The 20802-nt window shown below is 46.5% G+C and overlaps 1 protein-coding gene across 5 annotated transcripts in view; it reads left to right on the top strand.

Moving 5' to 3' along the window:
- The window catches only part of LSAMP (limbic system associated membrane protein), a 1025433-nt gene that overhangs the window by 969452 nt on the left and 35179 nt on the right, over positions 1-20802 (top strand). For all 5 annotated transcript variants that reach the window (XM_087757641.1, XM_087757639.1, XM_087757640.1 and 2 more), the window contains one exon: positions 19779-19913. In XM_087757641.1, coding sequence (XP_087613767.1) covers positions 19779-19913 — 135 coding nt within the window. The remainder of the gene's footprint in view (positions 1-19778; positions 19914-20802) is intronic.

Below are 20802 nucleotides of genomic sequence, written 5' to 3' on the forward strand. Positions count from 1 at the left end.
CATTTCTGTGCTCTTACACATCCATTTGTTTCTGGAAAGCAGCGGGGGCGACAGGGAGGCAGAAGTGATTGGTGCTCGCTGGGGAACTTTCCGTGGAGCCGCCTGTAGCCTGGGTGTTGTTGGCCACTGGAGGTAGGGTTTTGTTCTTGCAGCCACCAGCTCTCACATCATAAATAAAGCCATTTTGGAAACAAGAGGCACCTTGAGCTAAAACTGGCATTCCTCACAATATTGGCAGATCAAGCCAGCAACTGTTGATTTTAAATGTTTAATGAGCAATATGTTGCTGATTCTGGTAATAATGTTGTGTTTGCCTAACCTTTCTCGGTGTGCTCCCTTCTGCTGTATTGCTGGCAAGTTTCCAGAAGAGGAGGAAAGGGAAGGAAAAAAAACCAAACCCCGCCAGGAAGGGTGAAGCAGGGCAGAGAGAAGAGGAAAACTGAACGACTTAAGGAGAAGGGGCATAAAAAGCAGGGGTAGAACTTAATTAAAAGGAAGAGATAGCAGCAGGATATTGATGCCATGTCAGAGTATCAAACTGGGGATTGCAGAGAAAGACAATTTTTGCCTGCAGAGATATTGTTATTCATACTGAGGGAATTGGAAAAGAAAGGCTGGTTACCAGGAGGAGATGGACAGGAAGATCTGCGTGGAGATGAACCCCAAACCAGGGAGTCTCCTGAGACCGTTCAGTCAGCTGGTTAAAAGCAGGTGAAGTGAAAGAGAAGAAGCACTGTACAAATCAGTAGGATGCTCAGTTACTTCCATGTCAGACTCATATAATGCTCACTCTAAAGACTGTCTCCAGTATGCTGTATTTTTTTCCAATTTGTTTTTGTGCAGCCTCAAAACCCTGAGTGGTTCAGCATAAGCCTGTTTGACGCTGCGTTGCAGGCTGGCTATAGAGAGGCTTATGAGCATGTATAGGTGTCCGAGGATATAAAGGAGGCTTCCTTGACCAGTGCAGGTAGGATCACACAATGGCAACAAGAAAAAGGCTGCTTTTATAGTGCTAAATAGCAGCTGCTTTTGCTGATGCTCCCTCTACTGGTGTGGGTACTGGCCATTGCTTGCTGGAGGAGACCGAGCTCTTGCTTAATTTATATCATGACTCTTGTGCAAAAGCACAAGACTGAAAATACTGGAAGATGAAGTAATTTGTCTTCCAAACAGAGAGGTTTTGGGCAGCAGGGTCAAATGCTTCCCACCCCTGTGCCTCGGACCCTCCTCAGTGGGAGTTATCCAGAGGGTTATTGTGCAAAAACTGTGGAAGGTTTTTGTGATGTGTTGATTGGGCTCTTGAGTGAGACCAGGCATTTTCTCATCTTTTAATCATTACCTGTTTGGCTGATGTTTAAATCAATGACTGCATGCCAAACACTCACTGCCCTATTAGGAAGCCTCTTATTTTACATAATGGCTTATTTATTGCTTCCATTGTATGTACGGCACAGTATATATTGTCCAAAAGGGAGATATAGATACTGGGTCATACTTTGTGAAGGAGGGCTGTTCTCTTTTTAATGAGGAGAATATCAGTTTTGCAATGCTTGTTATACTTTCATTTCCAGGCTGCTGCATACAAATTGTGTTATATAAAGTTGACCACACGCAAATATATGTATAGAAAAGTGTGTGTTGAGACACTGTGAGGTAGAAGCGGAAAGCAACAGGGCACAGAGAATGTGTCTAAGAGCAGCCTTGCCAGAAAAAGGGCAGTGGTCTACCCAGGCCACTGTCTTTCCTCCAGCAATGTGAGAGGTTTAAGAAGAAGATAGTGCCCTTTATTTATAGAACTGCTTGTTTTTCCTTCATGGGTAACCTATCACCTCCTTAAGTTACTTGCTTCCTTGTTAAAAAGTGAGAGTGAAACATGGATGTATATTCCACACTAAATTTTCCATTTTTAAGAGCAGGTACACATGGGATTGCTGGATTGACCGCCTCTTTCTACTTTTGCTCCCTCTTTTACACCACCATATCTTCTCTTGTTTTTCTGCCTTCTTGATAAATGTCCTATGCATCATAGCTAGTATGTGCAAAAGATTTTGCATTAGCCTTGAGCTTTCCACCAGAGTCCTCAAGTACAAATAGACACAGGCCCTTACCAGTTGAAATCAAACACATCTTCAGTGGGTCATCTTCAAGGAAATTTCCAGCAGCCCAGCTTCCATAAGTGAAGTTCTTAGTTCTTTCCTGCCAACACCTCCCAGTGATTTCTTCTTAACTGTAGCATACTCCATCAGTGGTAGGGTGGTTTTTTTCTTCCTCTTTTTCCACCCCCCTCCCCCCCCCCCCCAGTTCAATTCCTTACAGCTTCAAAGTAGAAGAATGAAGTCTTTTCCAGCCATGTGCTATGATATGGCATCGTCTCTCTTGGAGCAATCATAGAATCATAGAATCGTTAAGGTTGGAAAAGACCCTTACGATCATAAAGTCCAACTGTTAACCCAGCACTGCCAAGTCCACCACTAAACCATGTCCTCAAGCACCACATCTACCCGTCTTTTAAATACCTCCAGGGATGGAGACTCAACCACTTCCCTGGGCAGCCTGTTCCAGTGCCTGACTACCCTTTCGGTGAAGAAGTTTTTCCTAATATCCAACCTAAACTTCCCCTGGCGCGGCTTGAGGCCGTTTCCTCTCGTCCTAATCGCCACATGTGTTTGCCATGTAACAGACAACTGTAAAAGCAAACCAAAGCTGCAAGTATAAGAACCCTTCTCCTAGATGTTTCTCCAATACACTATTCCTCCATTAATGTTTTTTTGTCATTGCAATAGCTCAAGTGAGTTACAGTCAGGTTTTGGTCTTTTAGACAGATATATGAGTGGAAGGAGAAAAGGGTTGGAAGATAAAAAGGAGAATAATAGGGGAAGAGGAGGAGGGAGAGAGGGTAAGAGGAAAAAGTGAAAAGACAAAAAGAGGTATGTGAACTGAAGAAGGGAAAAAAAGGGTGAGAAACTGGAAGCAGGGGGGTGATGGGTCAAAAAGCAGGAGAGATATAATCTCTATCAGGGCCCTTTAGTTTAGGGGCATATAAATGGAGTGGGGTTTATTGCAAATTCTGGTTAATAACTTTCTCAAAGGGGAAAACTCCTGTATTCTCTTTGAAATACAATTTCTTGTCTCATAAATTGAAACTGCTGCGACTGTTCCCTCTGCACACAAATTTTTTTCATCTTTTGCCTTTTTCGCTGGGTGTATGTGTGTGATTTTACTTAATGATTTTTCCCTGCAGAAGGGACCCAGAATGTGGTGCTGTATACAGGTTTGTGATCAGTGTCTTTGCACAAGCACAAGAAAAATGCCTTGGGCATTTTCTGCTTTTAGAGAGGAACAAGTGTTAGGCTATTAGTCTGAATCTAACGTAGACTGCATTTCTCCTGAGAAAACTCAGTAGGAATTTCTGCAGCCTCATTCCCTAGAAAGTCTCTTGCCTAAGATGAGATTTAATCTATCACCTAGACTCCAGTCTCGGAACTGGAAAGGCTGCTAGCAGCTCCATAGCTACCATGAAGAAAGCAGAGAAGAAAATACAGGTGAGCATCTCGACAGCCTATGTTCCTGCCCCAGCTCTTAAGGCATCCCCTCCTGCACAGGGCTGGTGATGGGCACTGCAGTGCAGGTGGGGAGTGGTATTCCCACATGGAAAGGGAAGTGAGACCGTCTCCCTCCTTATGACTCTAAGCAGTGCTAGATACTCTCTGCCAGCATCAACCCATCTCTGTCTCTCTGAGGGCTTCTAGATGTCTACTCCTTCTTTTTTCATAATTGGAAGAGCTGAGCTTGCCTTTGGGCTAGTGCAGAAATCAACCACCTTTGTGGATGACTGAGTGTACAGAAACACAGATGGGAGTCAAACATTCCTGCCTCCAACTCACTATCTGCTCCCAGTTAAGGTGGTCAAATCCCTGAATCATTAAGCAAGTGATATATGAGTTAACATAGCATGCTGGCAGGAGCAGCACACACAGATGTCCTGAGGAGGTTCAAATTCAGAGGGTTATATGTCACCTTCAGCCAATTTCTGTTTGGGAAGAACTCAGGAAGGCTTTTGGGTCAAGTGAAGAAATACCTGAATAGGTATCTCGGTTTCTTATTCCTCCAGCTCTCTCCCATGACCCCCTACAAGTGCCTCCAGCTGGAAGAGGACAAGGGTGTAGAAAAAGCCAGGATTTTTCAGACCTGAGAGGAGAGCCCTTCCTCGTCATAGCACACCTCAGCCTTCCCACTGTGCATGACAGATGCCCTCTTTGGGCAAGCTGTGTGTTCAGGAGATCACAGAGCAGCACGGCCATTTCTCATGTTGCATTAGGAGCAGACCCGTGGTCTTCAGCAGGTTGGGCTTCATCTCCATCCCCTCTTGCAGCAGCTTCCTGCTGCATCCCAGCTTGTGGGCTCCCTCCCATGCATGCATCAGTCATCCCAGCTCCCCTGCGTGACAAGCTGATGCAGCCAGGAGGTGTGAGGAGCCAGCGTCCGCCAGAACAGATTTGCAAGTGAGGGCACCAAAATCTCGAATGACCCCAGTGACAAGCAACTGGAGAGGCTCACAGTGTTTATTTCCTCCCTGAGCCTCTTGGCAGCCACACTGGCCTCCGTGCAAACCAGGGCTTGTTCACAGCAAGAGCCTAGGGGAAGAAGAGGAAAAGAAATGCATGGGAGCTCTTTCAGGACTGCATGGAAGGTGCTGGAGATTATCTTCTAGATTTCCTGCAGTGCTGGGATTGTTTGGGGGTTGGGACTATGGCTTCTTCCTTGTTGTTTTGATCCATAAATCACAGACTGTCTCATAACATGGAGCATTTCATTAACTGAGATTTTCTAGAGGACTTCTCTGTATTTGAGAAGGTAGCAACAAGAGCACTTGTTTGTCTAGAAATGGGATGGTAGTTAATGGTGTATTTTATCTGCCTTTAATGACATGAAGCAGGCAGAAAGTAAGGAGGATGACTCAGCACCAAATGTTCCCACTCTATCCCAAGCCCTCACTACCAAAGGTCGTGGGAACCTACCTCTCTTCCTACTTGTATGTGCTGTGCATGTATACACACCATCTAAGTGTCTGAGACCTTCAGCCATACTGCCAATAGCCTTGTATTGCCTGCGAGCAGTGAAATTGTTTACCACAGATCAATATAACTGTAATACATCTTCAGGCCTCAGTTACCCCTCGTATGTTGTATTCCCAGGCAACACCAGCTACGTTCCCCACTGCTTTCCCATGGTGATTCACCTCGCTCACAGCTCTGCTTGCTTGCCCTAACCCTCTGCATCCCCTTGCTTTTTCTTAATCAACCTTTCATCTGTATCTCATGTTTTGTGTCTCATTTCCTTATCTATTTCCTTTTCTGTCCTTCTCCTGAAGACTTGTGTCTCACAAACTATCTTCTTTATGCTATTGTTTTTTAATTTTTTGTTGTCTTGCTAGTTCTTCCCCTGTTCTTCATTCTCCTTCCTTCTCTCTTCTTCCCTTTCCTTCCTGCTTGTTGCATCCCCCTGTATATGCCAGCTCATACTGCCTGAAAATTAACTCAGGACCTTCTGCTCCCGAAGCAGTGAAAAAATACAGTCTGCAGGTGAATTTGCCATTTTAATGTAGTTAACATTCCTCCCCTCCTTCAACTGTTCTGCAATTGCAGACTGCTGAGATTAGTGGCGTAAAAGCCCACCAGGATGTTGACATAACCTATAGGCCAGGAAGTAGTTTTAATCAAACCCAGCATCCCATTTGGAATGCCAGACTTAGAAATACAAGGACAGCAGTTTTGAGAGCAGCTGAGAAATAAGGAAATAAGTGTTTGGGGAGAGGGGGTTTGAAAAAATGGTTTTTTCTGTATTATTTCAATACCTTATGGTCAGAAGTTGCAGGATTTTTTTTTTTTTTTCACTGAGCCCTCGCCTACACAGAGCGCTCAGATGGAGTATTGGTATTGGAGACGTGATAAAAAGGAATTCGATTGGATGGCTGGATTATTAAGAGGGGCTATTATCCAGTAAAAGTGTCAGAGGACCTCAATCCACGGGGCACGGATGATTACTGTGGATGAATTCCTGGTCCTTGGAGGCCAGGGGGGAGGGCACAACTGTCACGTTTCTCCCCCACCCCCCGTAAAATTTAGAGCAGCCTTGGATGAGCCACTCATAAAAATGTCTGATATGTTGCATGGAAAGCAGTGAACCAAAGAAAGAGTAGAAGATACCCAAAACTATCTGTCAGTCTCTAACTCACAAACTCCACCTCTCTCTGTTTCTCTCCGTCCGCTCTTGGGTTTCTAAAGAGGCAATCTTTGTCAGCATGTGACTGGCATCCACAGATCAGCAGGGCAAGGACAAAGTATCGACAAGCCATTGCAGATGCTTCCAGTGGCAAGGCTGATAAAGAGGAGAAGGTGCTGCAGTAAAAGAGGGGTGACTGCATGCTATGTACTGTGGTGCCAGTCAATATGGCTACTGTCAGTACAGTCCAGCGTTACAAGCCTCTAATCTGCCAGGAGAGAGAGAAGTGGCCCATTTGCAACCGTGATTCGTGCGTACGGCGGTGTGAAACCTGCATAAAGCATGCAGTTTGTACATTATGGTGATGAGAGACAAGGGGAGATTTCTGTCCCCAGCTGGTGATCAGTTTATTCGCTGAAGTATGAGGATTGATAGCACTTGTCACTATTAGCCCAGCTAATATAGCCACAGATGCTACATTTAATCGTATAAACTATGCGGCGCAATTGCAGAACAAGGGCCTCTGGCCTGCACCACTGGAAAAGCAAGCGAAGCGGATTCCTAAAGGGCTGGTGGAGAATTGCAATTGTCCTGCACCCTTGTGACAGGAAAAAAGAGGATGTGTCCCACTTCTGCCTGGCAGTCTGTGTAGGGGTATGTGTTTATCTGCACGCACGTGTGTAATTTACTGCGTGCGCATGAGAGAACAGAATGAAAGGATCTTGTGCATGAGATCAAGAGCATGTGTGGGAGAAAGCAGAGCTCCCCTGTCTATAGAAGAACGGAAAGGAGTGGTTGGGGCAGGAGGATGTGCCCAATCCCCTTTGGCTGTCTTTCATAGCACCATATTCCTGACAACTGCGTCTTGATATCTGTAGCCAAAAGGAGAGTCAGAGCATTTGAGAAGATGTGGTGCCATCCAGCAGCACAGCTTTGTAAAGTGGGGAGCAGCTTCCACACAACTAAGACCAGAACCCTTCAACAAGGTGTTTGTAGTGCAATGAGGACAAGTTAGGAAAAAAAAAAAAAAGAATTTAGGAGGAAGCATACCAGCCTTTCTCCTTTGCATGGGCAGGAAGCCATGTCACACGTGGGAGTGGTGTCCACCTGGGTCCAGGCACCAGCTTGTCCTGAAGGCAGCACAGGCACTGAGAGGAGCTTCCCACATCTCTCAGCTTTGCCCCCTCACTGCCTGGACCAAAGCCATGGGGAAGGAAGGGAGGTCAAGAGCAGAAGGAGCAGATGAAAGGATCAGTCAAAAGGGCTGAGACCTGTGCCACCTGGTTATCTCTTGCCAGCCAGCTGTGTTGCAGGAGCCCTGACCTGTGTGCTGATCCCAGCTAGGAGTGAAGGGGAAGAACTTAGCGGTATTACCCTGAAAGGGGAACATTCACTCCCGTTTGCTTGGTTTGGTTTTGAACTAGATCGGTTCCCTTCTCTGGTGCAGAGTAGAGACTGACAAGCACTGGGAGCGTGCCTAGGTTCAGGGAGGGGAGGTCTGGAGTTTCTTAGGGCCCACATCATCGAACGGCAGCCCCACTCCCCTTCTGCTGCTTTTCAGGAGTGTTTGAAACTAGCCATTATAGGTTTTCAGCCAGAAGTGAGGCCTCTTCTCTTGTCCCACCTGCCAAAAGGTGCCTTGTCACAGGCGTGCACGGGGCTGCGTGGATACAGGCACCGTGCAGCACTTGAGACAGAAGAGGCAAATGATACTCTGAGCTGCAGCCCTCCAAAAAAGAGAAGAAACGGAGGAGCACCCACTCTCAGGTGATGTGCAGCTCTGCTGCCTGCTCACGAGACCGCCGGCACACCCCAGCGCTTGTCCTCTCATCCTTCTTTCCCTGTCTGCCAGCCTTCCCCCGTGCACATCCTCACATTAATGCTCCGTCATACTTTCAGTCCCACGCTTGCACTCCCACGTGCATTTTTTCCGAAGCCGTACACATGCACATACGCGTGCAGTCTAATTCCCGCGTACTCTTTCACCCACCTGCATTTCCTCTCACATCCCCATGAGCTCTCGTGCTGCTCTCCTTATCATGCTTGGCAGCTCTCACCCACATGCCTAGCTGGTATTTGCTCGTGCTCACCACACTCTCACGTTCTCCGTCTCCAGATGCCCAGCCCTGTAACCCAGCTGTTATTACTTTCGTTCAGTCATGTGTGTGTCCTGTCAGACACACATCTGCAGTCAAGTGGCACAGAACAAGACTGGCATGTATCGGGGTTAAAAATTAATATGCTGGGAACATCCCTCTTCTCTAAACTCATACCCTGATAATATAGCCCCCAAGGGGAAGAGTTTTCCATGTAAAGACAGCTGGTTTGTGACTTTTACCAAAGGAGAGCGTGGGGGAGGAAAGTCCAGCCCAACACCTAGCCCTTCAAATGAAGTGACTTGTCAAGTATGCAACTGTGGCGGAGATCTGAGGAGCAGTAAATTTAGCAGCACTCACTTCCACTGACAGCCTGTCATGTGCTTGAAACATAAATAGTGGTGGAGACAAATCACTGCTGTTTTCCTATTAAGCTTTGGCCCACTGGCCTCCTAGCTTGCCAGCAGCATTTCTACCTGGCCTGCCGGCATGCCTTGTCTCAGGGACAGATGTGCCTCCCTGTTGCAGGCTTTGGGAGAGTCAGAATGGGAATTACCAGGCTGTTATTTCCTCAGGTGTCCTTGGTGTCTGGGTACTTGCTCATCAGCTGATGGATTTCTCGCTCAGGCCATGTGCTGCTAGTAGCTCCTCCCTCCACCCAAGGTTGAGGGAACATGGACCCTCTCTGTAGAGGGCTCATGGTTTTCACCCCTGCCCCTAGTTTCTTCCATGTAGCCTGGCAAGGTCATGCTGATGGAGTAAATGAGGCACTGATTTGAATAAGGGAGTAGAGGTGAAGTTTTCCAGTGCACCTGAGTGACTTGCAAGCACAAATGCCATTGAAAGCCACTGGGTCTTGTCCTGTTAAAGCATTTAGTGGCTTTTGGAAACCCTGCTTTCAAGCATTAATTATTATATAACCATTTAATAAAACACGCCATCAGAAGCTCACATTAATCTTTACAGAGATGAGAGACATCCCTTAGTGCTCTAAATTGAGGAACCAGAAGCAAATGGATTCAGCACATTTCCCCTTCTTCCCTCTCTCTTATCAATTTTGATTCCTCTTCCCCTCTCTCCTCAAGGAAGATGAAATCATGCTGGTGATTAAGGTGGCCTGCTCTGTGTTGGTTTAATTAGAACAACCGCTGTTTCAGTTACAGTAAAACTCTCACTGGTGTGCAGTTGCAAAGGCACTCTAATGAAACCCCTGCCTCTTCAGGAGCTTTGAGGAAAGGAGCCAATGAGTCCTCAGCACAAAATAGATGGCTTTTCATGCTTTCTCGGGTCTTTGGGCTGCCTCTGGCTCCCATAGGAGCTAGGGGCTCGTGCCAGAGCAAGATGTTTCTCTCCCCAGAGCAGACAAATGCGTTTGGGGAACAAGGAGGGATGGGGAAGGGAGAGGTAAGTGGATTCCTGTCCATGACGGTAACAGGTGGACACAGAGAAGTGAAGCCCAGTGAGACACTTTTGATCGGCATGGTTGGCCATGGTCTTCTCATGCCAGCAGTGTTACTATAGTTGGATGTTTTCTGTAAGTGTCATGACGAGAAAGGGAATCAGGGAATTGGGATAAAGGCAATGAAATATCTTTTTGGTTTGTCCTCAGACCCCCTCCTAAACTTATGGGGTAACCTGGAAGAAGTCAGAAAGGAGTTGATTTGAAACTGTTTCTTCTATTCATTATTTTCTGCCTTCTCCCTTTCTGGTGAATCCCTCTTTTTCCCATATCCCTGGTGGAGAGACCCTGCCTCACAGCCATGATTTGCTGCAATAGTGCTGGTGACCAACAGCTGCACTTGCAATGGTAAGAGTTGCAGCTGGGAGCTAAAAGAGCTCAAAAGCAGGGTCTGTATTTCCTCTCTCCTTGCTTCCCCTGTAGGACTGTACAAGCTGCAATATTAGTCACTGAGCAAATGCCTTCCTCCTTCGCAGTCAGTGCCTTGCACGTTTGAGAAAGAGAAGCTCCTTATTCTTTGGAAAGCAAGGGAGTGGCTAACAGCATAGGAATTAAATATCCTGGACTGAAGCAATATTTATCTGGACCACTATCACTATGAATCAACAGCAGATACCTTAGATGATAATATCACAGGAGCCAGCCCAATTGATCAAAAGTCCCTGCAGCGTGTGAGCCCAGACAATATCTTCCCAGCACACCCCACCCTGCTCAAAACCTCTGTGATCCTTGCCTTGATATCTGGCAGTGCTTCATGCCTGCTCAATCCCAAATCCAGCCATTTAGCCTCATCTCCTGATCCCTTGTTGTGCTCCCTGGAGAATATCCCCTTTGCTCCTTCCACCAGCAGCAGATATGGGGGATGGTGTCGGGCAGTCACTGCGCTGGATCGAATTGATAAACATTGCAGCAAGGAGAGTGGTCAACAGAAAAGCAAACAAAACGATTTTTAAAGGAGCTAATCCACCTATAGCAATATTGGCGCCAGGCATCACAACACACTGACATGTTTTTGAAAGGGTAAATCTTGCTGAGGGGTGGCTTAACTCTTTGACCTCATTTCCTCAGTTGAAAACTATAGCTGTGTAAAAGATCAGTGGCAAGATCTGGGCTGATACAGAAATCCCGGTCTTTAGGTTTTAGTTGTGAGCTCAGTGTTCAGAGTGGCCTCGCTGAAAACAGGGATGAGCTACAGGAATTGCCATCCTGCAAAAGCACAGGATATTCAGGGGCTGTGTGATCTGGCCATGAAATGTTTGGCTCCAGCTTGTGGAGAAAGACCCACAGCAATGTGTAAGCTTCTAAGGTAATGCTCTTTCCGTTTCAAGTGAATTTGGGCTAATTTGTAATTCCTCAAGCCTTCTTCCAAGTTTCAAACATAAAAGGATGGAATTCTATGGGCAAGGTTGAATCTCTGGGGGTCTTTAAATTTGCTTGTAATTTTTAAGTTAGGTTGAAGTTCTGCGTTCATTCTTACCCCCTCATCCCAAGAAGTAAGAGTGGACATAAGACAGAAGGGAACATACCCATTATATTTAAAAACAAGGAAACATTTTCACGGATGCCTACGAAAGCAAGCCACTTGATTCTTGCACAGTAGTATATTGAGCATGTCTAGCTCTACAGGAGACACAAGACTCTTGTAAGGAACATAACAAGGATTTTTAAAGATACCACCAAGCACAGACCAACCCTAGAGTTCCTGGCACAGTCAGTACCACTGAGTGTGAGGTTTCCCTAAGGTCTGGGACTGACAGAAGGATTTGTGGAATTAAACTAGGAACTACATTGCAGTCCATTGCTGCTCTTCATTGGCAGGACAGAAACGATATGGTTCAGTCAGGCTTCTTGTGGAACTTGCCCCAAATGGGTCTTGTTGCTGTTGATCTTTTCTTTCATCTTGAGTCTGTATGGAAGAACTTGTCTTCAAACTGTATAACAATGATAGCATGAGTGCTTTGTCCAAAATGGGAGAACTTGCAGGGAAAGGAGTACCTGAGGCCAAATGAGAGGAAACCAGCTGACAGAGTCACCAGAGTCTGTGACGGTTGACTGCTTGCTGTTCTATTTTAATTGCCTTTCATAGTTTTCCATGACATGCAAGAAAACACTGCTGCCTGCATCAGCTCTCGGCTTGCATTACCTTCCTGTGCTTAACACAGTGGGAAACAAACACCAATTGATTCCCCCCTCTTCCACCCCCCACTATTCCTCTTGCCAGGGGCAACCACTGGCCATCCTCTTTTTGTAGACGGTGGAGGAAGAGGGAGCAGCTCCCCGCAGAGCTGACCACACTGCTGGGAGCGAGAGCTTGGTGTGCTGCTATCGATGCATGCACATTGAATAACCCCTGTGCCTGGGCTGCGATTCTTTGTCGAACCTTCTGTTTTCAACCTCTGTTTTATTAGCTGCTCCAGCATGGTCCTCTCAGCCCTGAGGACTTACCAACTCCTGCCTTCTTAAGACACTCAAAGGTCTGGTGTCACCTCAGTGATTCATTTAGCTGATGACACCTTCTACCTCACGTTATTGTAAAGTAACCTCCAAAAGGCAGCAGGCAGAAATTTGGGCATGCAGAAAGTGCAACTGTTGGTTCGTTCATGTTTATATGTCATTTTCTTGGCAGTAGCATTAAGGTTTGATGTTTGGTAGCATAGTCATGACAACTCACATTGCAGCATGCAACATTTAGGGAGTATAATATTGTAGCTGTGACATTAGATGACTTAATTTACCTCATGGCTCATAATTTACTTCACATATTGGCATCACAGCCAGGTTTTGTTCAAGAGCAATTCATCTATCCAAAAAATGCTGTTTGTGTTCATTAAAAAAGTGTTAGCAAGTTTGGGTTAAATTCAGTAAGTAATTTTAAAAAAAAAGGGTAAAAAAATGTCATTTTCTTTGACATGAAATCATTTTTTTGAAATTATCTCTCAAGTTGAGGCAGAACATTAATTCCTTCTTCTGGTTCAGCAAAGAGCAGAAGAAAACCACTGGTCAAACAGAAGGCTTTGACCTGAATCAGGGTTGGATTTTTTTTCAGGGGCTGGTTCCCTTTCTTTCTTGTGTTCACGTGTGGATTTTGAATGGAAAATCTAATCAGTTGCTGAGATGCAGTGGTATATTGCACACCTGCTCCATGCCCACACTCAGGGTTGTGTGTGAGAGAGTGTGATGACCTTTAGTGGTCATTTATGAATATGAGAGATGAGGGAGTGGAAATTCAGAGATGCAGCAGACCTGCTGCGGCTGCCTCAAGCAGACGGCCCCCGCCGACATGCACCCATGGCCAGGATGCAAGCTGCATCTGAGCTGTCAGCTCTTGGCTTCCAGCTCCTGGGCAGAGACATCAGCAATGAGGAGTCGTCCCAAGTGGTCTCTCCTGCTGGGTTTGGTCAGCGCTGTCCCTCGAGATGGAGCACAGAGACATCGCTCAGTCTGGGGAGGCTGCTCTCAACCTGGAAGGTTTTGTTTGCATGCTAGATGCGTGGGATTTGGGGAGAAAGTCCCCATGAAAATCGCAGGCTTTCTTAACCCCGGCCGTGCGAGCAGGCGCTCGTGCTGCCCGAGCTGGGGAGCTCCTCGGGCGCAGTCCTTGGCTCAGGAAGCACGGCAGCCAGCTTTGCACGTAAGGAGAAAATGCGATTGCTGATGAGCAAGGTCCCGTGAATGCCAGGGGAAACCATGCCAGGGTGTTTCCTCCTGATCTGACTCATTCTCATTCACGAAGCCAGAGCCAGGCCAGAGCCCTCCCTGGCACTGCACTAGTTTTTTGGTTTATGTGTAATAGCTACAGACCTAAGGGCATGGGAGGCATGAGGCCAGCTTAAACAATAAATACCCTGCTGTGCCTTGCTGCTTAAACAGAGTAATTACTGCCTTACTACATGTGACCCCTGTTCCTGTCCCTCTGGCAGTTGTTATTTCATGGCTTCCTTTATACAAGGGACGTCTGTGCCTCTCTCTGTGCCATACATCTCTCTCTGCCACCGTCTCGCCTCCCGTCTTTCTCACTCACTGTGTCTCAGTGCGTTTCTCTTTGTCAGTAGCTGACTACCATTTTCTCTTTTTCTCAGTCACTGAACAATCTCACTTCGTTTGCATTTCCCTCTCCCAGCCACTGTCCCTCTCTTCATCCCCCCACAATTTTTTTTCCATCTATTTTTTTCTCGCCTCAAGCTTTCCCCATTTTCACCACTTCCCATGCCACGCTAGTTTTTCTGCCTTCCTTCCTCACAGTAGCATTGTAGCACTAGCTGTCCCTTTGCTCATCCACCATCTGCTGCTCTCCACTGATCTCTTTGCTAAAAACAAGCCTCTTCAACTAAGGGACAGAAAAAAAATTGCCAAGCTCATTGGAATCTGTGATGGTTGGGAGACGAAGGCTGATAAATGAAAACTTCAAAGTTTTCAATTTAAAAAAAAAAAATCCCAGCTGGAGGTAAAACAAAAAAATTATGTCAAAGGCTCCCTTAGCTATTTTTGTCTTATTCCTAGGGAATGTAAGGTGCAGAGGGAAGGAAGAAAGTTAGGTGAGCAAAACCTTAAACAATAAATGGAGAGTGCAGAGAGAACAAAAACTGCAGTTCAGCATTGGAATTTGCTACACACAAAAAAACTTCAAATGGCATTTATTGATTTGCAATCTTTTTTATCCCCTTGCATCTTGTTTTAGGCAGAGGAGGGCCCAACAAAGATGCATAACCCCTTCTGCTCTCCCCACTTCACAACTACAAAGAGGCTTAGAAGGAAAACAGACACAGAAGCAGGGTATCTGATCTCTTTCTCCACATACCAAATGCAAACAGATACTTTCAGTGGGTCTGAACTTCAGTGTAGTTTAAGACCACAACAGTATTAAAAAAAAAAGGGGGGGGGGGAATTAAAGTAATTTCTGCACAAGAAGGAGCCCAGTGTTGGCTGCACAAACAGGAGAGGACAGACCAAAATGTTTCTGCCACTTCTGCGGACTAGCTTCCCCTTTGGAGATGTAAGGAAATAGGGCATGAAGGGAAAGGCCTCTCTGGTAGAGCACGTGGCTGAAATCATTGCTGGTCCCTTGACTACCTGAAAGAGCTGTCTGCACACAGTACAAGTGGGGTTTCATCTGGGTGTGTGTCATTTCTAGAAAGGAAGAGTTTGGCCTTTGAGGAAAGAGTGGTGGTGTGTGGCAGTGCAAGGGGTCTTCTGGGCAGAGGTGGGGAGGACCTGTAAGTACGTGGGGAGGGTGTAAGCCTGCGATTCTGTACACACAGTGGGATTTATAGATATAAAAATATATAAAATACATAATATATAAAATATATATATATACGAGAGCATAGGCAGGTGTGCATGTCACCAGGGGACAATACGCAAAGCCCATGGGGTTGTACAAGCCTATCTGCAAAGGGTGGGGGGAGAGGGGAGCTTCTTGCCAGCAGGCTAGCGTTGCTGAGCAGGTTTGCTGTTTGGGTTCATTATTTACTTTACTGGGTCCAATTAGGAAGCCAGGAGATAGGAAATGTGGCTGAGGCAAGCAGGCCTTCAAAGCCTTCCTCCTGCACACATCAAAGCCGTCTGCTGCAGATCCCTCTGCATAAAGGGCTCTGCCAGCTCCGAGCAGCAGCAAGCGCCTGGCTCACTCTGCTCAGGGTTGTTCCCTGTTGGTTTGATTGTCAAGCCTCCCAGGCTCATACTCTCTATCTCCAGCCTCCAGAGCAGAAAGCTCCTCTTTCTGATTTACTGGGACAGAGTTAAGGAGCTACAGCTTGGCAAGACAGTGTTTAATGGGGCTGCAGCAACAAACCAAGTGAACTATGAACATGTGAAAGGCAAAAAACCTGCAGGGAAGAAGGTTGCCTGGAGTTGCCTGGAAGGGATGCTTTGGGATGAGAAGAGCAGCACTGTATGAGGAGTCATCCCCCCCAGGGAAACATGGAAGGTCCCTCACTGGGAAGGAACCAGACAAAACAGCCAGGGGACAACCCACAACCCATGGCAGCGAGGAAGGTTTGGCAGTAGGGTCAGGATTTTGTCCCTGGATAACACGCTCAAGGCAAATGTCTTCTCTTAATGGGAATGGAGTGGCTCGCTTGCCAGGAGCTGGCAGTCCCTCTCCTCACCTAATAGAATATGTTGATTGTTATTGGTACCAACGAGTGTTGTCCAAGCCTTCTCCCTCCCCACTTTGATAAACTGCATAGTGACAGCCATCAGCTCCCTGCCAGAGCTGGCTCCTGCACAGAACCAACTGTAAATTTGCTTGGCGTATAAAGCTCTGTTCCTGCTCCCCGTGCCCCCCCTTTGCCTTAGAGGTTAGAGTTGTACGACTCACCTAATATGGCTGCCAAGGTGAATTAGTGAAAACATCTCTACAGCTCTGTGCAAGATACCACAACCTGACATTTTTCTAACATACTGTGATACATCTTTCCTCTCCTGATCTGTACTATGACACCTCGATTTTATATAAATGCTTTCTATTAGAAATGGTTAATGTACTCTTACAGGGGACAAGGCTGCAAGCGAAAGGGTCTGTCTTGCAAGTAAGAGTAGCTGAGTTCTTGTAGCAAAATGTTGATGCCCAGGGTTGAAACAGGTCACCAGTGCAGGGACAGAAACAGTGCTACCACTGTTTCAGCAAGAGACTGTCACAGAAACTTTTCCTGAAGTGTTATGCTCATATCTGTGTCCTGGAGCTGGGGAATGAGGAGCTGAATAGGCCTATTGATGTCTTTGGCATGCCCTTTAAAACAGAAGTCCTCCCTTTCACTCATTCCCAGAGAGCTCCACTGGGCAAACCAGCAGCTCATCATCCCTTGGGAAGTGTTGTGTGTAGCTGTGAAAGCTCTGCTGCTGGACATGGTACACGGTTGAGACTTTAAGTGCATGTAAGTATGCAGTGGAGAAGCTGAAAAACATCTTCCCTTAGGAAAGTATGTACCCTTTTAGGATACTTTGGAGCTCCATTGATGTGGTTCTCTGACAGACAGGCTTAACAGCACCCTTAATGAGGGTGCCACTCCATTAGAGCTGGTTAAGTCACCCTCAACCCTCTTTTCATTACGGTGACAGTCTTGTGACAAGGGCAAATTGCAGGAGAAGCAAGTCCCACTTGGAATGAACCCTGTGTATAAACAAGGCAGAATTGCAGAGCAAATCATTTGCAAAGCAGAGGCAAATTATGTTTTAACCTTTTCTTTGTGAGTCTTTCCCTGATGTCTGATTAACTTTCCAGTCAACTGGCTGACCTACCAACTGGGAGTGCTGCTGTGAAAGGAGAGGAGTGTTGGTTGTCAGCTCAAATTGGGGGTGGGATTTTCAAAGAACATTAGTAGCAGGTAGCAGTATGTGATAAGAAGATCCAGGAATTAAAAGAGTTCGCAACCAAAAATGAATCCTGCTATGGCAAAACCACGAACAATGTATTGGCTGTATGGACAGCAGCACAGCACAGAAGTTGCAATGCAATCCTTCATCTGCGTTCAACCATGGTAACACCTTGTCTGAAACACTGTGTTTGGTTTGGGGCGTTGCACTTCCAGAAAAATGTGAACTTGTCAGAGAGGTCTAAAAGGAAAGAACAAGAATGATCAAGGGTCTAAAAAACCTCACCTACAGAGGAAGGTTGACAGACCTGGCAATATTCAGACCAAAAAAAAAAAAAAAAATGACAACTGAGGGAGGAATGTAAGTGATTTAAAAGTTGATAAAAGGCTATTGCAGAGAAGGAGGGAATGATTTGTTCTTTTTGTCTATAGTGGCTAAGACAAAAATAATAGCTTTAAATTGCAGCAAGGGAGGCTCAGGTCAAACTTCAAGGAAACTGCTCCAGTGGTAAGGACAGCGAAGCATGGGAACAAATCATCCGGAGTGGGTGCAGAGGCTCTGCCGCAGGAGGGCAGAGGATGGCTGACTCCCTGACGTGCCCCATGTGCCCTGCCTTGAGGTTGGGGAATGGGCTAGATGGCAGCTGAAGTCCCTTCCAGTACTAGGAGTCGCCTAACTCTGGTCCTACAGGAGTTAAGATTCCCTAACATATTCACGAGTCACAGCGATAAAAAGCACTTCTGAAAATCCCACCCTGCTTCATTCACTGACTCTCCAGAGCATCAGCCCCAGTATACAGCAGAGGATTGAGAGCCATGTCCCAGAGCACTGGGTGGGCAGCAGGAGCCAGCTTTGCCTCCCTACCTTGTAAAATACACTGCTGCCATGCAGTAAGGCCCTTCAGCAGACTGTTAGGGGATGCAAAAATCTGCATCAAAGTAGTTGTAAGTTTTAGACATAGCAATGAGATTTCCATTCACCTGAACATCTGGTCGGAGCTGGAAAAAGGACTGCTGGTTAGCCCTGCTGAAAGATAGGGGAAACCTTGTCTTTGCGTGAGTTTAATAGGTACACTGCTGTTTTCATGCTGAGTCTCTGTAATGGGGAGTGGTTTTCCCCTAGAATGATTCTGAAAATTGCTGGAGAAAAAAAAAATAAAAAAGGCAAAAATAATTGTGTAAGAGACAGAGTTCTGAGCAGATTTTGAAGTTGCTGAAGTCCCTATCTCTGATGCAGAAGGGAAATGCACGCAGCTGGCATCTGCAGTCTGACCTGGCCAACACGCTGCAGCAAGCCTGTGCCTGTGTGGTGGGATTCATTGCAGATGGCTCCACAGGAACTTTAGCTCCAGAGACAGGGCTTACCCACTGCTTTCACACGGTGCCGCAGGGCCAAGGACAACAGCCCCGTCCTCGCAGGCACTATTTGAACTCCGTCAAACAACTCTAAGCACTTACACGCAGTGGGCAGGGTTTCAGAAGTGCTCGGCACGTATTGAGCAAAAAATGTCTTCTGGGCAGAGAGTTGCTTTGGAAAATCTGACCGCTCTCTGAAGGACCTGAATGGGAGCCCTTGTGTGCTGACCTGTTTTTTTTTTTTTTGGAAAGCTGGCTTTTACCCTTTGAGGGTTGGGGAACACTTTCTCTAAACATACACAGGCACGCAACTGGGGCTTGTGGCTCTGCATGCTGCAGACCAGTGCTTGCAGCCCTCTCAGAGGAGGGAAGCATCTCCCTTTACACTGCTGCCAATGTGGTTCAGATTCTTTCCAGGAAGAGAAAGAATTCTTTGCTTTCTGAAGGAATAGATATACCAATCCTAGTATTTCATGCTTCCCTGGCACCTTTCATCCAGCGATTCTAATGTGTTTTACATGGGTTAACCTCACCGCACTTCTCTGACCAGGAGGTGGTGGGAAAGGGGGCCTATTAGCCGCAGTTCACAGAGGGAGAGCAAGGGAGTGACTCACCCAAGGTCATACAGTGAATTAAAAGCAAGGCCACAGACCTCCCCTGATTCCTGCCCCTGGCTGTAACCCCGATGCTCAAGTCATTGCTTTCAAAACTGTGTTAGCGAGGCAGCACGGTTTAAGTATGTCATTTCATATGTACAGTAGATCAGGGATTCGTGATGATTATTGGTCTCCACGGATCAAATTACACTTTGTTTCTCTCCGTTTGGCTGTGTTTAACGGTAGCTCGCTCTGATCGATGGCACTTCAGGGTGGTGGTTGCTCTGAGAGACAGAAAGACATTTTTCACAGTTTTGCGGTGGAGAAAAGGGTGCTGACAGTACACCACCACATCAGAGGAGGCAGCTAGCCCTGAACCAGCCCATCGGCCACAGGCTGGCTAACCTTCCCTGGTACGCTGCCATTACACCAGTGAACTTTCTCCGGTCTCACGTAGTGGAGATTTTGTTTCTTGGCCTGGACAGCCTGTGAGATACAACACTTTGGTATCATTTGTATGCTTTCTTCCAGATTTTCAGAACCCAAGTTTTCCATAACTAAATAAAATGCTAGTATTTTGCTGATATGGCTTCTGAAATAATTTTTAAAATCGCTTATGACTGTTGTTTATTTGCAGAATCCCTATTGTGATTGTTCCTCCATAGCAATTAAGCAGAAGGCTTCCCAAATCTGAATGCCTAACAGAGCTACCATCTGTATTTTTCTGTCCTACCAGGCAGAGAGTTTGAAGGCGAGGAGGAGTATCTGGAGATCCTAGGGATCACGCGAGAGCAATCGGGCAAATATGAATGCAAAGCTGCCAACGAGGTTGCTTCAGCAGACGTCAAGCAAGTCCGGGTCACTGTGAACTGTGAGTACATCGCAACTGGAGCAGGTCAACGGGGAGAGCTTTGCCCATGGGCAGGGGGGACTTTAGGATAAATAGAGAAGCCTTTCTGGGTTTATATTATATGATCTGAAATGGGGGGACGACGGACGCTGAGGAAACTATGTGCAATCAGACACTTATCACAGAGTATAGTTTATGCTTTAAACCTGGTAATATTTAAGAAAATAGAGAGAGAGAGAGGAGCTGTGAGTTGCCCGTGTCTCTCCCCTCAGAAACGCTGGTGATGCCTTGTTTTCAGTCATTGATATTGGAGAGAACAGTAGCGTGAAGAGAAGCTTCAGCAAGGCAGAAAGGAGAGATAAGGGAGGGTTCAGCCAGCTCAGAGCAAACACACGCCTGCCTGCACCCAGCCATCTCAGCAGTGCCTACATGGGTATCACAGCCCAGGGGCCTGGGGGGACGTGTGGTAGAGGCATATGTTAATGAGAGGGGGCAAAAACTTGACTTTTATGCCGGTTTCAGGTCATTAGCATGAAGCCCTCTCTAAGAGACCCTCCGCGCATCAATGCAATACAGAAAGGGGCTTGACCAAAGGATACGACAATCCACCTAAAAGCACCGAGAAGCACAGTTAGCTGTGTCACTGTGACACAAGATATTTCAGACTGCCGTTACTTTTATAATCATACGTGTGTATGTGTCCACCTCCATATTTGTATGGCTCATATTTGGCACTGGAGTGCTTTAAAGTGAATATCCCCATGTACCTGCTCTGCTTCCTTGCTTGGAGGCTAATACCTCTGCAGCAGGGGTGGATGAATGGGAGGTATATCCTCTCCTGACTTTCTTCAGTTTACACACCAGAATATTAACTTAAACTGAAACTGGAGATGGTTACAGACATGTTTCA

The sequence above is a fragment of the Nipponia nippon genome, unplaced genomic scaffold, assembly GCF_047370975.1.
Source record: "Nipponia nippon isolate SJK-2023a ecotype South Korea unplaced genomic scaffold, ASM4737097v1 scaffold_2, whole genome shotgun sequence".
Lineage (NCBI taxonomy): Eukaryota > Metazoa > Chordata > Aves > Pelecaniformes > Threskiornithidae > Nipponia > Nipponia nippon.